This window comes from Lissotriton vulgaris, chromosome 3_1, assembly GCF_964263255.1.
Source record: "Lissotriton vulgaris chromosome 3_1, aLisVul1.2, whole genome shotgun sequence".
Taxonomy (NCBI): Eukaryota; Metazoa; Chordata; class Amphibia; order Caudata; family Salamandridae; genus Lissotriton; species Lissotriton vulgaris.
The window spans coordinates 496,356,984-496,370,192 of NC_141689.1; the positions used below are offsets into that span (position 1 = coordinate 496,356,984).

General features: G+C 46.2%; 1 protein-coding gene across 1 annotated transcript in view; it reads left to right on the top strand.

The window, feature by feature from the left end:
- The window catches only part of DMGDH (dimethylglycine dehydrogenase), a 527,940-nt gene that overhangs the window by 38,354 nt on the left and 476,377 nt on the right, over positions 1-13,209 (top strand). Inside the window, exon 2 of the mRNA XM_086960740.1 lies at positions 11,358-11,532. Within this exon, the coding sequence (XP_086816866.1) occupies positions 11,358-11,532 (175 nt within the window). The remainder of the gene's footprint in view (positions 1-11,357; positions 11,533-13,209) is intronic.

The window sequence follows — 13,209 nt, forward strand, 5'->3', positions numbered from 1 at the left end:
GATATACAGAGAGGCGGACATGATGATAGACGGCAACCTGGGGAGAGCCATCAGAATGCAGAAGTCACAAATTCAGTTCTGGCTAACATTACCGCTCTCAATACCCGGCAGGGTGGCAATATCCAAGATGGTGATGCTCCCTCGTCTCCTCTACTACTTCACCAATTTGCCATTCCAGATCCCAGCAGCAACATTTAAGACCCTTGACTCCCTACTCACCGAACTTGTGTGGGGACATGGCCGCAGGCGCATAGGACTCGCCAAATTGCAGCTCCCCTCCGGCTCCGGTGGCATGGGCTTACTGGACTTCAGAGCTTACAATTATGCGTGTCAGCTGTAATGGCTGGCGTACTGGGTGGCGGGCCGCAATCTTCATGAGATAATGTTTCAAAGGACGACCATGCTAAGGGGAGAGTGCACATCTTGCTTCTACCTGGCTCGGATCTACCAAGAAACGCCCCGCCACTTCTCAGGCTGGCGATAACGTACTGGCGGAAGGCATTAAAGTACACGTCCCCCGAGACACCTTATGCCCTCACGGTCCCACTATTGGGTATACCACTGGGCTCGAGTACACTCACGACGACCTTGCTGGAGCCCTGGCATGACGCAGGTGTGACACACGTGGGTGACCTGTTTGCGGAGGGGCACCTATTATCTTTCGAAGACTTCAGAACCACACAGGGCGTCCCCAGCGGCTCATTCCTTATGCACGCCGGACTCCGCCATTATGTCACACGCAAATGGTCACCTGACGGGCAGGAGCCTGTTACGAACCCTCTCGTTACAATGCTCTACCTCATGGGCACAGGCGGCCATCTGACCAGGTGGCTCACAGCTAGCATCAAAACGGGGAGGGCACTTACACTGTCTCCACTTCGGACGGCATGGGAAGCAGATATTGGAAGGCCACTAAGAGACTTGGGGCCTGATGTAGGTAATTCTAATTTACCACTTCTTAAATACCGAATCATACCGATTCGGTATTTAAGAAGTGGTAAATTATAGGGGGGGAAATGTAGGTAAATCAGAATCGGTAAATACCGAATCGGTAAGATTCGGTATTTACCCATTCTGTAAATACCGAATCGGTATCCCCCATTGATTCCTATGGGCCTTGAAGCCCATAGGAATCAATGTGGAATACTGAATCGGTATTTACCGATTCGGTAAATAACGAATTTTGCAAGGGTGCAGGGGGTGTCACTTTGACACCCTCTGGCACCCCAATTCCGGGCTTGTGTGCCATGTGGGGCACAGACATGCCCCAAGGGCATGTCTGTGTGTCACATTGCACAGGTGTGCATGCACAGATGTGCATGCACACCTGTATTCGGTATTTTACCACCCAATAGGATTGGGTGGTAAAATACCGATTCTTAAAGCCCTGTGGCACTCTGACATGTGCCAGCTACATCTGCATTTACAGAATCGGTATTTTACCGAGTCTGTATTTACCGATTCGGTAATTTTACCGAATCGGTAAATACAGAATCGGTAAAATACCGATTCTGTAAATGCATGCCCTACATCTGAAAAACGTAATACCGATCGGAAACGGCCGAATTCGGCCGTTTCCGACCGGTATTAGGGCTCCTACATCGGGCCCAAAGAGTGGGAGCGCATACTTCAGTTCCCCAAAAAAGTAGCTAGGAACCCCAAATACAAGTTCATTCAACTGATGTTACTACACAGAGCCTATCTGACTCCGCACCGCCTCCATGTGATGTTCCCTGCATCCAAAAGCAACTGCCCCCGATGCGATGCTGACGACGCATCGCTGGTACATATGCTGTGGCAATGCCCTAAACTGGGGTATTTCTGGACCACTGTCCATGACTCGCTCGAGAAGTCTCGTACTCTGCCCCGATCACCTACACTGGAACATACACTCCTAGGGCTGGGGCCATCAACACGCACCAGAACCGTGGCGGCGCGCTTCTCAGATCTGGCCCTGTTGCTGGCGAAGCATGCCATCACGATGAGATGGAAATCATCCAAACCGCCCAACCCTGACCTATGGCAGGCGGAGGTAGTGCGCTGGGGTAAGGCTGAAGGAGAAGCACTACAGAGGGAGGAAAGTAGGGGCCTCCGAAAAACGCCGATCTCACTGGAATGGTTTGACACGTTGGGGGCATTTGAGGTTGGAAATGACGAGGATGGAGGGGATACACAAGAATAGCCACTTGTGGTACAATTATGCCCTGATTCTCTCTTCCATGCACGGACACTGCCTACGGTGCACTGTGATGGGGTACGGGTGGCCCCGACCCATCGATCACACTACCCCACCCTACCTCTGTGTTCAACATAAATTACGTTTTACTGCATTAGGGGTGACCCAATTGTCGATATTTCAGTTATATACCTGTTGAGAGAGTGCCGGGTGTGATTTCTTAGGGGTGGAGGGTGGGAACGGGTGCGAACGGGATTCGTTTGTTTGTTCTGGTTCAACGGCAAAATGAAAAATCAAATTCACCATGTCTATATATGCTCAGAGCAAACGCATGCATGTAACACCAGGATTATTACTGAGCTCGTATATGTGACAATGTATGCGTGTTACTGCTCTAATACTATGCTAATAAAAAGATTTTTTTTTTAAAAACAGGAATCTGTGCACACATTCAATCAATCAATCATCGCATTTATATAGCGCGCTACTCACCCAGAGGGTCTCAAGGCGCTGGGGCGGTCCGCTACTGCTCGAACAGCCAGGTCTTGAGTTGCTTCCTGAAGGTGAGGTGGTCCTGGGTCAGGCGGAGGTGGGTGGGGAGGGAGTTCCATGTCTTGGCGGTGAGGTAGGAGAAGGACCGTCCCCCTGTGGTGGCTCTTCGGATGCGGGGGACGGCGGCGAGGGCGTGGCTGGTTGATCGAAGCTGGCGTTTGGGAGCGTAGAAGTTGAGGCGGCTGTTGAGGTATCCTGGGCCTTGGTTGTGTAGGGCTTTGTGTGCGTGGGTGAGGAGACGGAAGGTGATTCTCTTGCTGACCGGGAGCCAGTGCAGGTCTCTCAGGTGTCCGGAGATGTGGCTGCGACAGGGGATGTCCAGGATGAGTCGCGCTGAGGCGTTCTGGATCCGCTGGAGTCTCTTTTGGAGTTTGGCGGTGGTTCCGGCGTAGAGGGAGTTGCCGTAGTCCAGACGGCTGGTGACGAGGGCCTGGGTGACCGACTTCCTGGTCTTGGTGGGGATCCACCGGAAGATCTTGCGTATCATGCGCAGTATGTTGAAGCACGACGAGGAGACGGCGTTGACTTGTCTGGTCATGGAGAGGGAGGAGTCCAGGATGAAGCCCAGGTTGCGTGCGTGGTCTGTTGGTTTGGGTGCGCTGCCTAGGGCGGGGGGCCACCAGGAGTCGTCCCACGCGGCGGGTGAGGATCCCAGGATGAGGACTTCCGTCTTGTCTGAGTTCAGTTTCAGGCGGCTGTTCTTCATCCATTCGGCTACCTCTTTCATCCCTTCATGAAGGTTGGCTCTGGCGGTGGTGGGGTCGTTGGTGAGGGAGAGGATCAGCTGGGTGTCGTCGGCGTAGGAGATGATGTTGAGGTTTTGCTGGCGTGCGATGTCTGCGAGGGGGCTCATGTAGATGTTGAAGAGGGTTGGACTGAGCGAGGAGCCTTGAGGGACGCCGCAGATGACTTCGGCGGCTTCAGATCTGAACGGAGGGAGACGGACTCTCTGTGTCCTTCCGGCGAGGAAGGAGATGATCCACTCCAGTGCCTTCTCCTGGACTCCGACGTTGCTGAGGCGTTGTACTAAGGTACGGTGGCAGACAGTGTCGAAGGCCGCGGAGAGGTCGAGGAGGATGAGGGCCGCTGTTTCTCCGTTGTCGAGTAGCGCTCGGATGTCATCGGTGGCTGCGATCAGGGCGGTCTAGGTGCTGTGGTTGGCTCGGAAGCCAGACTGCGAGGGGTCGAGGGATCCGTTCGTTTCAAGGAAGGCGGCCAGTTGCTTGTTGACGGTCTTCTCAATGACTTTTGCTGGAAACGGGAGCAGCGAGATGGGGCGGTAGTTCTTGAGGTCGGTCGGGTCGGCCGATGGCTTCTTGAGTAGGGCGCTGAGTTCGGCGTGTTTCCAGCTCTCCGGGAAGGTGGCGGTGTCGAAGGAGGTGTTGATGATGTCCCGCAGATGGGGTGCGATGACAGCGTCGGCCTTGTTGAAGATGTGGTGAGGGCAGGGGTCAGTCGGAGATCCGGAGTGGATGGAGTTCATCGTGCGGACGGTGTCTTCGGTGCTGATCGGAGTCCGGGCGCGGAGGGTGGTGGTGGGGGGCGGTGGTTCGGTCGTGGCGTTCGTCGGTAGAGAGCTGAAGCTGTTGTGTATGTCCGCGATCTTGTTGTGGAAGTAGGAGGCGAGGGAGTTGCAGAGGTCTTGCGAAGGGGTGATGTCGTGGTTTCCGGCATTGGGGTTGGAGAGCTCTTTGACGATGTTGAAGAGTTCCTTGCTGTTGTGTGCGTTGTTGTCCAGTCGTTCCTTGAATGCAGTTCTCTTGGTGGCGTGGATGATTTGGTGGTGTTTTCGGGTGGCGAGCTTGAGGGCAGTCATGTTGTCCGGTCTCTGCGCCAGGTTCTCTCGAGGGCTCGGCAGTTCTTCTTGGAGCTCTTGAATTCGTCGGTGAACCATGGGGCTTTCTTGCTACTGGGTCTGCTGGGCGGGGTCCTCAGGGGGGCGAGCTCGTCTGCGCAGTCGCTGATCCACTTCGTGAGGTTGGTGGCCGCCTGGCTAGGGTTTGTTGTGCTGGTGGGAGGGTTCATGTTCAGGGAGGTTGTGAGCTGGTCGGCTGTGATCTTGTTCCAGCTCCTGCGTGCAACCTGTTGCTGGTGGTGGTGGATCGTGGTCCTACCGAAGCTGAAGTGGACGCAGCTGTGGTCCGTCCAGTGGAGTCTGGTGGCGTGGCTGAAGGCGATGTCCTTGCTGGATGAGAAGACAGGGTCGAGTGTGTGTCCGGCGTAGTGGGTGGGGGTGGTCACCAGTTGCTTGAGTCCAAGGTTGGCGAGGTTGTCCAGCAGGCTGGTGGTGTTGCGGTCGTTGTTGTTCTCCAGGTGGAAGTTGAGGTCCCCTAGGAGGATGTAGTCAGCGGAGCAGAGGGCGTGCGGGCTGATGAAGTCGGCGATGTCTTCGCTGAATTGTGTGCGTTGTCCCGGGGGTCTGTAGATGAGGGTGCCTCTGAGGGTGGTCTTGGGGTTGATGTGGACCTGGAAGTGAAGGTGTTCGGCGGTTGTCAGGGTGTCGTCGGTAACATTGAATTTCTTTGTCCCAATCCCAGTGTGTTAGTTCAGGAAATGCGTTTCTGAAGAGGTTGATGGTAAATGCCTGGATATCACTCCCCTCGCAATTCTCTGGAATACCAAGAATCCTCAGATTGTTCCGGCGTTGGCGATTTTCTGCCTCTTCCAGCTTCCACATGATGTCGGTCACAACGCTTCCTTGGGAGGTCACCTGGGTTTTCAAGGTATCCACTGTATTTTCCAGTATTTCTGTCCGACTTTCAACCATACTCATTCTCTCCGCTATATCCGTGCATGTTTTACCAATTTTGCGCACTGACCCCTGGAGTTTTTTCGCTGCTACACGAGCAAGCCGATTCTCTGACTTGACTTCACTCTGAAATAAATTTAGGGATTGTAAAATCATTGGCAGCGTGGGTTCAGATGTCTGTCCTGGATTTTTATGACAGTCGATTTTTCCCTGGGATCTTTTATCCCCGGCAATTGCATCCTGCCCCCCTGTCAGGGAAAGTGGTTGAGTGTCTGAATAGTCCCATCTAAGTTCATGTTTATCCTCAGTATCCACTTTCCGTTTAATTTTTTGCCCCTCTGAAGTCCTTTTTGATTTTCTGGGATTTCTTTGGCTACCTTGTTGGCTACCATTACTCATTGAAGAGTTGTCGCATCCCTCATTGCTGCTTCCACTGAGTATGTGCATACCTTCTAAGTCCCCCGACTCCTCATTCAAAGAAAAAAAATTCTCAGTGGGATCTGGGGACATGTAGCCCAGCTCTACATTATCTGTGGGGATATCCTGAGTACCAACTGCCTGTTGATCGATAACCCCTAGGTCATTTAGCTAATTTTCCTCATTCTGTAATGCGTTTCCAATCATTATCTGCACTTAGAACCGTGATCTCAGTACTTGACCCCCATGATTTCCGGGCTTCATTATTGTCTATATTATCCATATTTTCGTTGCCTTCCTCCTTATTTTTAGGCATGTTCTCAGGAGCCCCCTCTGTTTTTGCACAGGATCCCCCACACAAATTGAGCCATTGTTTAGCTCTTTGCTTGTTTTAGTAGCAAAGAGGCTTGTAATTGCAGTTTGTTTTTTATCTTTTATGGTAGAGGGGGCACTGACTGGGTTCGCTGAAGTAATCTTAGCATTTTTATTCCAAATGTTTATTTTCTTACCGGTGTTCGAAGTGGTATCTCGCTGATCCGTGTTTGTTTTAACCTCCTTCGCCTCTTTTGCATCCTTAGCCTCTGGCCGTAACATCGGAGCCGGTACCGATACCGTGGAGCGCAATTTGATCCGCGCTCCACCTCGGGCTGCCATTGAGCTCCTCGTGGACGTTTCCATGTTACTGGCGTCCTGCTCAACGCTGTGGTTGCTATGCAACCACGGCCCTCTCTCGTCAGTTTCGCCCCAGCCGGGAATCGCTGTCAGAAGGAGCAGGGCTAGCGCTTCCCAGCACCGGTTGTATCCTGGATTGCGTTGTCGGTGACACCGCGGAGCTTCAGAGCCGCCTTTCAAGCCGATCGGGTCCCGATTGACTTCCTGCCAGTAGCACCAGCGGTTCCACCTGTTCCAGGGCCAGGGTGCATTTCTCGGGTGGCACGCAGAGATCAGAGCGGTGGTGTGGAGGTGAGTTACCTGAGGTCTCACTCAGCCGTCATCTTGCTTCATTGTCAGACCTGCCCCCAGGATTGTCATTTTGTTTAAGAAGTTTTCAGAGAAAGTTTCAATGAAATAAAGATAAGGTGCACAATATTTTGGAACACTATCCTTCAACTATCCTTCAACGTTGAACAAAACCAAAACTAATACACAGGATTTTCAGTACTCAGTTTATAGTGGATATTTTATCCTTTAACCCACTCCAGACGTCTATTGGAGTTTTCACTGGATAAAGGGGTCTCTGTGAAAAGCACGACTGAGTTACTCTAGTATCTAGCTTTAAATGAGTGCCTTACCAAACGTTGGGCGCCATGTAGTGTAGTTCCTATATTCCCAATAGGCTTTGCGCATAGGAATAATATATCCTATAGATGTGACGTAGGACTTAGGTCGACTAGGTCTCTATCAAATATATTAGACTTAATTGTGAGTGCCAGCTAGCTCAGAGGTCACTAGAAAACTTTGTTTCCCCAAGATAAAACTGATCTTCAGAGTCTTGGAAACAATAGATAGATATTTCACTCAGTCAATCGTGCATGCTTAGTTTCACCAGAGGTGCAGAGAAAATAGAAAGACAGGCGTTTTCAATAAAAGGATTTATTGAACAGTCTTTTTTCTCAAGCATAAGAAATGAACTGCTACAATCGTAAAACTGGTTGCAAAATATAATGCATACAGTAAAAAGAGTAGAATAAAATAATACTGTAAGAGCATTGTATGGTTCCTGGACCATAGATAAATAAATACATACATACATACATACATAAGTAACAGAGGCTAAAAGTACTCAACTAGTGCTTCTAAAATAGGCCTACCCCGGTGTACCTATCCTAATCTTAGCACGAGGGAAGAAGTAAGTGAGGTGTAGAATAAATAGATTATTCTTTTGCAAGAATCTGTCCAAGAATTCTCTTACGGTCTAATCCGCTCCGAACCTTAATTTGGAATGAAGGTCAGGCACAGGACTCGATTTTCCAACTACCCGCAAGGCTAGCTTGGAAACACAGGAGCTGGATTTCTCGGCAGGAGAAAAGACAGCATCTCTCTGTGTTTCTGCTGGAGGGTTGGCTTCCTTCGACACTTGCAGTAGCAGGGCGCGTCGGGCAAGTAGATAGTCAAACTGCTCCAAACCACCGTGCGCTTGCTATGGCAAGTGTGGACATATTTATACTTTGAAGTTGCCGAGTTTGACATAAAGGTGGACATATTAACGTCATTAAAAGACTCTCAGTTCTTTGAAAACACCATGAGTTCTTGGACAAGTCAGTATTCAAGCAAGGGGAAGTCCCTAGCTGCTGAAGCAGAGTTTTCCAAGAATTCGTTGTAGATTTTTGGAACTAGTGGAAGTAGCCCTGCCGTATTTGGACTGCATGAGCAATGTCTAAATATGGTTATGATTCTTATGCCTATATAAGGACATAGTGATTTATACCTATATAAGGGAATGAATCGGGAAATTTACAATAGTGTCCTAAAATGGTTCACAACAATACCAGTTGTAGTCCATTGTGGTTGTGCAACCTGAGCTGTCCGTGCAGGGTTAACTGTGAGTGTTCGCATAAAGTACTGCATCAGATTCCTGTAAATGTTTACTAGATCTTTGTATAGTTTTCTTACTGCTGCAGCGTTCAAATTAGCAAGATTAGGATGTGGTGTATAAGCCTCTAAGAGCGGCCAGGTCGCTCCTTCTTTACTGAGCCGACCAAGTCTCACATTTTCTATGGTATGTGGGAGGGTGACTTTAAACCAATGTATGTGTTCTTGGTAGGTTAACGGAATTTCTATGTCCATGTATGGAAAGAATTCCTCTGGTGTTTCATCTTCAATGTAAGGATGAAACAATTGTGTGTGTGCATCTGCCACTGTGAATTTAACCTAAGAATAGAATACCTCTGTTCTGAATGCTTCATGTGCCTCAACCACGAAGGTAACATCCCCACCCATAGCAGAGAGGCTGTAATGTAATAATTTCATAGTATCTGCATGTCTGCAATTTTCTGTAATATTTAGAGCAACTATTTGTCTTCAACGTCCTCACCTTTTTCGTCTTTGTTAAAGAAAAAGGTATTTAAGTAAATTAATTTATGGAGATAAGGTTTAGCGCAATGTGGGAAAATGTTTTTCCTACAGGCTTGAATAACCTACAGCCAATACATAGTATATACCTACTCAACTGAGGTGGATTTTCCTTCTCACCATGGATGTCTCCAGTTTAGAGGTGAGTAGGGTCTCTGCGAAAAGCACAACTGAACTACTCAGACTTTTAAAACAGAACCTAACCAACATAAGTGGTTCCATGTTGTGTAGTTCCTACGAATTCGTAGGATCTGCGCACTTGTTGGACACTATAAACTAGGGGACACACTGAATACCAGGTAAGCAAAAGGGGCTCTCTACTAAATATCTGGGTCAAGTATTTAAACAATAATAATCTCAACCGGTGCTCCTGAGGGGAAGAAGAGTTGGTTACCTCACAACCCCACCTCAACCTGCCAAAGCAGAGGATATATAAAACAAAATATCCTCCCCGAGCACTCCATTCACAATTATGAGTCAATGTCCACATATTTATTTTCTTCTGTTTGAAATTATTTTACCAAAAGTTACAGTTCTCTGATCCATACTTTCAAAACATACAATGTAGAATGTACCTGTTCATCCAACATAAACAAAATCCATGGCATCCAACACTTGTTTCGTCCTGCTATATCAAGCAACTTGACTTCTTCAGGGCTGATATAGTTCCCAGAATAAGCAATTCTTCTATTGATCTGTATTTTTCAAGCAATACGCAACACCTTCTCCAAGTTATCCTCCTGTAGTATTCACAGTCCTCCTTTCGTAATATTATGCAGTGCTCCTATCCAAAACTGTCCGTGTGATGCACGGTTTCAGTATCCCGTTTCCTCCGTATCCAGAACTTCAGTCTTCGTTCTCTAAGTAATAGTTTTCCGATCCCAAAAGTACGTAATCAAGTATCCATAGTATGCGTATTGTGGGAACTATATCAGCCCTGAAGAAGTCAAGTAAATACAATCACCAAAAGTGTAGATAGTAGATATAGTTCTACTATGGTGCTTAAACAGTGAATGTAGACAAGGCAGTAATCAGGCGTATTCCTACTGTGCGAAACTCTACTTTGCGTGTGCCTAGAATGTGTTTAGGTGTATAGCCAAGAAGCCCCTCGAGGGACTAGCCAACCCCATTGACTGGTGGGAGAGCATGTAGAAGTCCAATATTGGAAGAGAATGTAGAAGTCCAATATTGGAAGAGATTTGTCTGAGGGTGAGCATACTTTGTGTGTACCTATGGACAGCCAGCTGTGGTTTGGTTTGGTGAGCCCATTAGCTGCTGAAGAAGGGAAGTGGGAATGTGTGCACATTGGTTGTCAGAAAGGAAGGGGTGTGGGACTGTAAATCCAGGAAAAAATGAGGCCCAGAAAGCTTGTGGCTATTTTAGCTAAGTGTTAGCCAAACTGGCAGGTACTTTAAAAGTTGAAGGAATTGTCCGTTACATAATACAATCCATCAATATAAGGACATATTCATAAAAATGACACTTATGATTGACAAGATTATGTGAAAAACCTTTAAATGCTGGACCAAGCATCAAGTAGACTATAAAGAAGAATTGTACATTCTTTACATTTACTGAAAAAGAAACCAATACCCAGAGGATATTAATAGCCATAAACTGCTAAAAAAAAATATGGAACACAACATAACTGCCAACAGAAAAGTATGCTTAAAAAACAACTACAACGCACTTCAAATGTGGGGCTAATACCGGTGGATAAGAGGATTAAAACATTCAATTGGAGGGTCCTTGAGCAAATGAATATAATTAAGCATAGGTAACAAGTGAGAGGTCAGCTCCTTTCTACTTACAAGGGAATCTTGCATGTAAAGCAAGAAATCTGATTTCAAACTAAAGAAACAATTAGAACATTTTCAAAAGCAAACGGGCTCCTGTGTACACCTTGTCTGCCACATCAGTCTAAGGATCTTTGACGTTTATGCACTTGTAAAAAGTGATGCATATGTGATACCATCGATGTGATTCCTTCTCCTGTAAGTACTACCAATCCATTTAGAGAGCTTCATCAGTTTCTCTTACAGCTTTTCTGTCATTAGGACATTCATGAACACTGCATGTTATGGTTGTCATTCCTCAAACTAGTTAAATTTAGCCTGACGGACCAGAAGATGTTATAGGCTTCTTATTGAAAGAGTCTGTCATCAGAAAACAGTTATGATTGGTATTTACACCAGGAATTTGGTGTTAGAAGTTGGTCTAAAATTAACTTAAGTAAATCGGAATGATTGCAAGTTTTGCTTATACTGAAATAGAAAGTGTCTACAGACTGGGGGAAGCACTTATATTCACTTCTTCAGGAACCAAATAGTAGGCAATCTGAAAATGTTATAGGAAATTTCAACAGCTCTCCTTACTTGTTTTGTTTTGCAGAGAAGAAAATTCAAGCTCTACCTTGGGAAAAAGATGGAAGGACACAGCAGACACTGTGATTATCGGCGGAGGCTGTGTTGGTGTGAGTCTGGCATACCATCTAGCAAAGGCTGGTATGAAGGATGTGGTCCTGCTGGAAAAGTCTGAACTCACTGCTGGATCTACGTGGCATGCAGTAAGAAACTGTTCTTTGATGTTTCAGTGAAAGTAGTTAATTGTAAAGTGTATTCTTCACTTTTGTTTGCACTTCCGAACATCTGGGGAGCTTATCAAGACAGACCTCCACCTGCTATTAGAGTTCTATTTCTTGTTCCAAAGTGCAATAAGTTCTTTCCATCCGTCGTTCTACCAGTATTGTGATAATCCTAGTTTGGGGAGTTCCTAGCAGGGATGTTGATCTGATCAGCATTGGTTTACCACCCCGTGGTACCTTAGCTATGTCACGAGCTGTTACCTGTATAGGCATGCAGTACATTTGGCTCAGTCAGTGTATGGCTTTCAGTAACTAGATGGGCATACAGTGCAAAAAAGGAGACTTTATAAAGCGGGAAATAATAAACCTCTTGTTTTTCCTGCTGAAAAATAAAAGAATATCTACTCTGATCTATTCTTTACCTATTACCCTAGGTATCTACTAAACATCAAAGAAACCGCAATTCCTGTCTGCAATAATGTATTAATCCTAATCACAATATGCAATAAGTCATCCAACACTGATATAATTTTCGTTTACACATTAATATATCAGGAGACTTACTGACCACAAACGTGAACAAAATACATATCCTCCTTTTTAAAAATAAAAAAGACAATGAGAGATCCCTTAGACTCTCTAACTTTTATGCCCATTGAACTCGTAACACTGTTCATAAAAATAGTTTCTATTTTTCTGGATGCCTACGAAGCTATGACGTTTTTGATCAGTAGGCCTCTTACTACATTCATTTGTAAATGAAACCTTTATCAATTTTGAATCTCTTGTTGTGTCTTATAATTGGCATATAATCAGTAGTTAGGCATTTTTCTCGTTTGTTGGATATCTGCTTTCCTCGCGGAACGGGTTCACATATTCTTATAAATGTGTCTCATCGAGGTTTGTTTACTTACTTTCATTATTTTATAATATTATAGGATTCGCTGAAGCTTCTGTGCTAGCTCTCTATGAGAAGACCTGTGTTGCATTATGCCACTGCATAGATTGTTTGTGAGGGAAGGGATTGGGGGGGGGGGGTGGGGGAAATGTAACATAAATACACAAATAAATAAATACAACAGAACGTTCAAAGCAATGGGGGTTAAGTTAAATTATTTAATGTTAAAACGTGTTCCAATTATTAATTCGTTAATGGATCACATGCACTTTGGAATTAAGATAAGGTAATGCAATGCAAATGTTCAATTAAAACGCTGCATGGGAATAAATATAGACCGGTGAATGTTGTTTCTCTACACAGTTTTTGAATATGGCTATAAAAAAATCCTTTTATTAAATAAAAATCAAATAACTAAATGTATTTTACAGTAAGTTCAGTCACTTCGAATAACATTTTCATCAAATGTTACTTTTCAAAATGGTGTCACTGCTTTGTTTTGGCAGTTACAATTCAGACATAAAATCAGCTGCGAGTTTCGTCTGCCCTGGGAGCTGCGCATAATCAGTAATGGGGCGCACTATTCATGTTACTCATTTGAAATTGCGCCGCAGCACCAATAGACAGTGTACTTTATTTGTAATATGCCCCCCCCCCGAACTCTCCTCAAGAGAGTTGGGTTATGATCTGACTGAAGGACCCTAAATGAATATTAATCTATGAAATGCACTTAATTGCTCATCGATGTGTCCTGGAGCTTT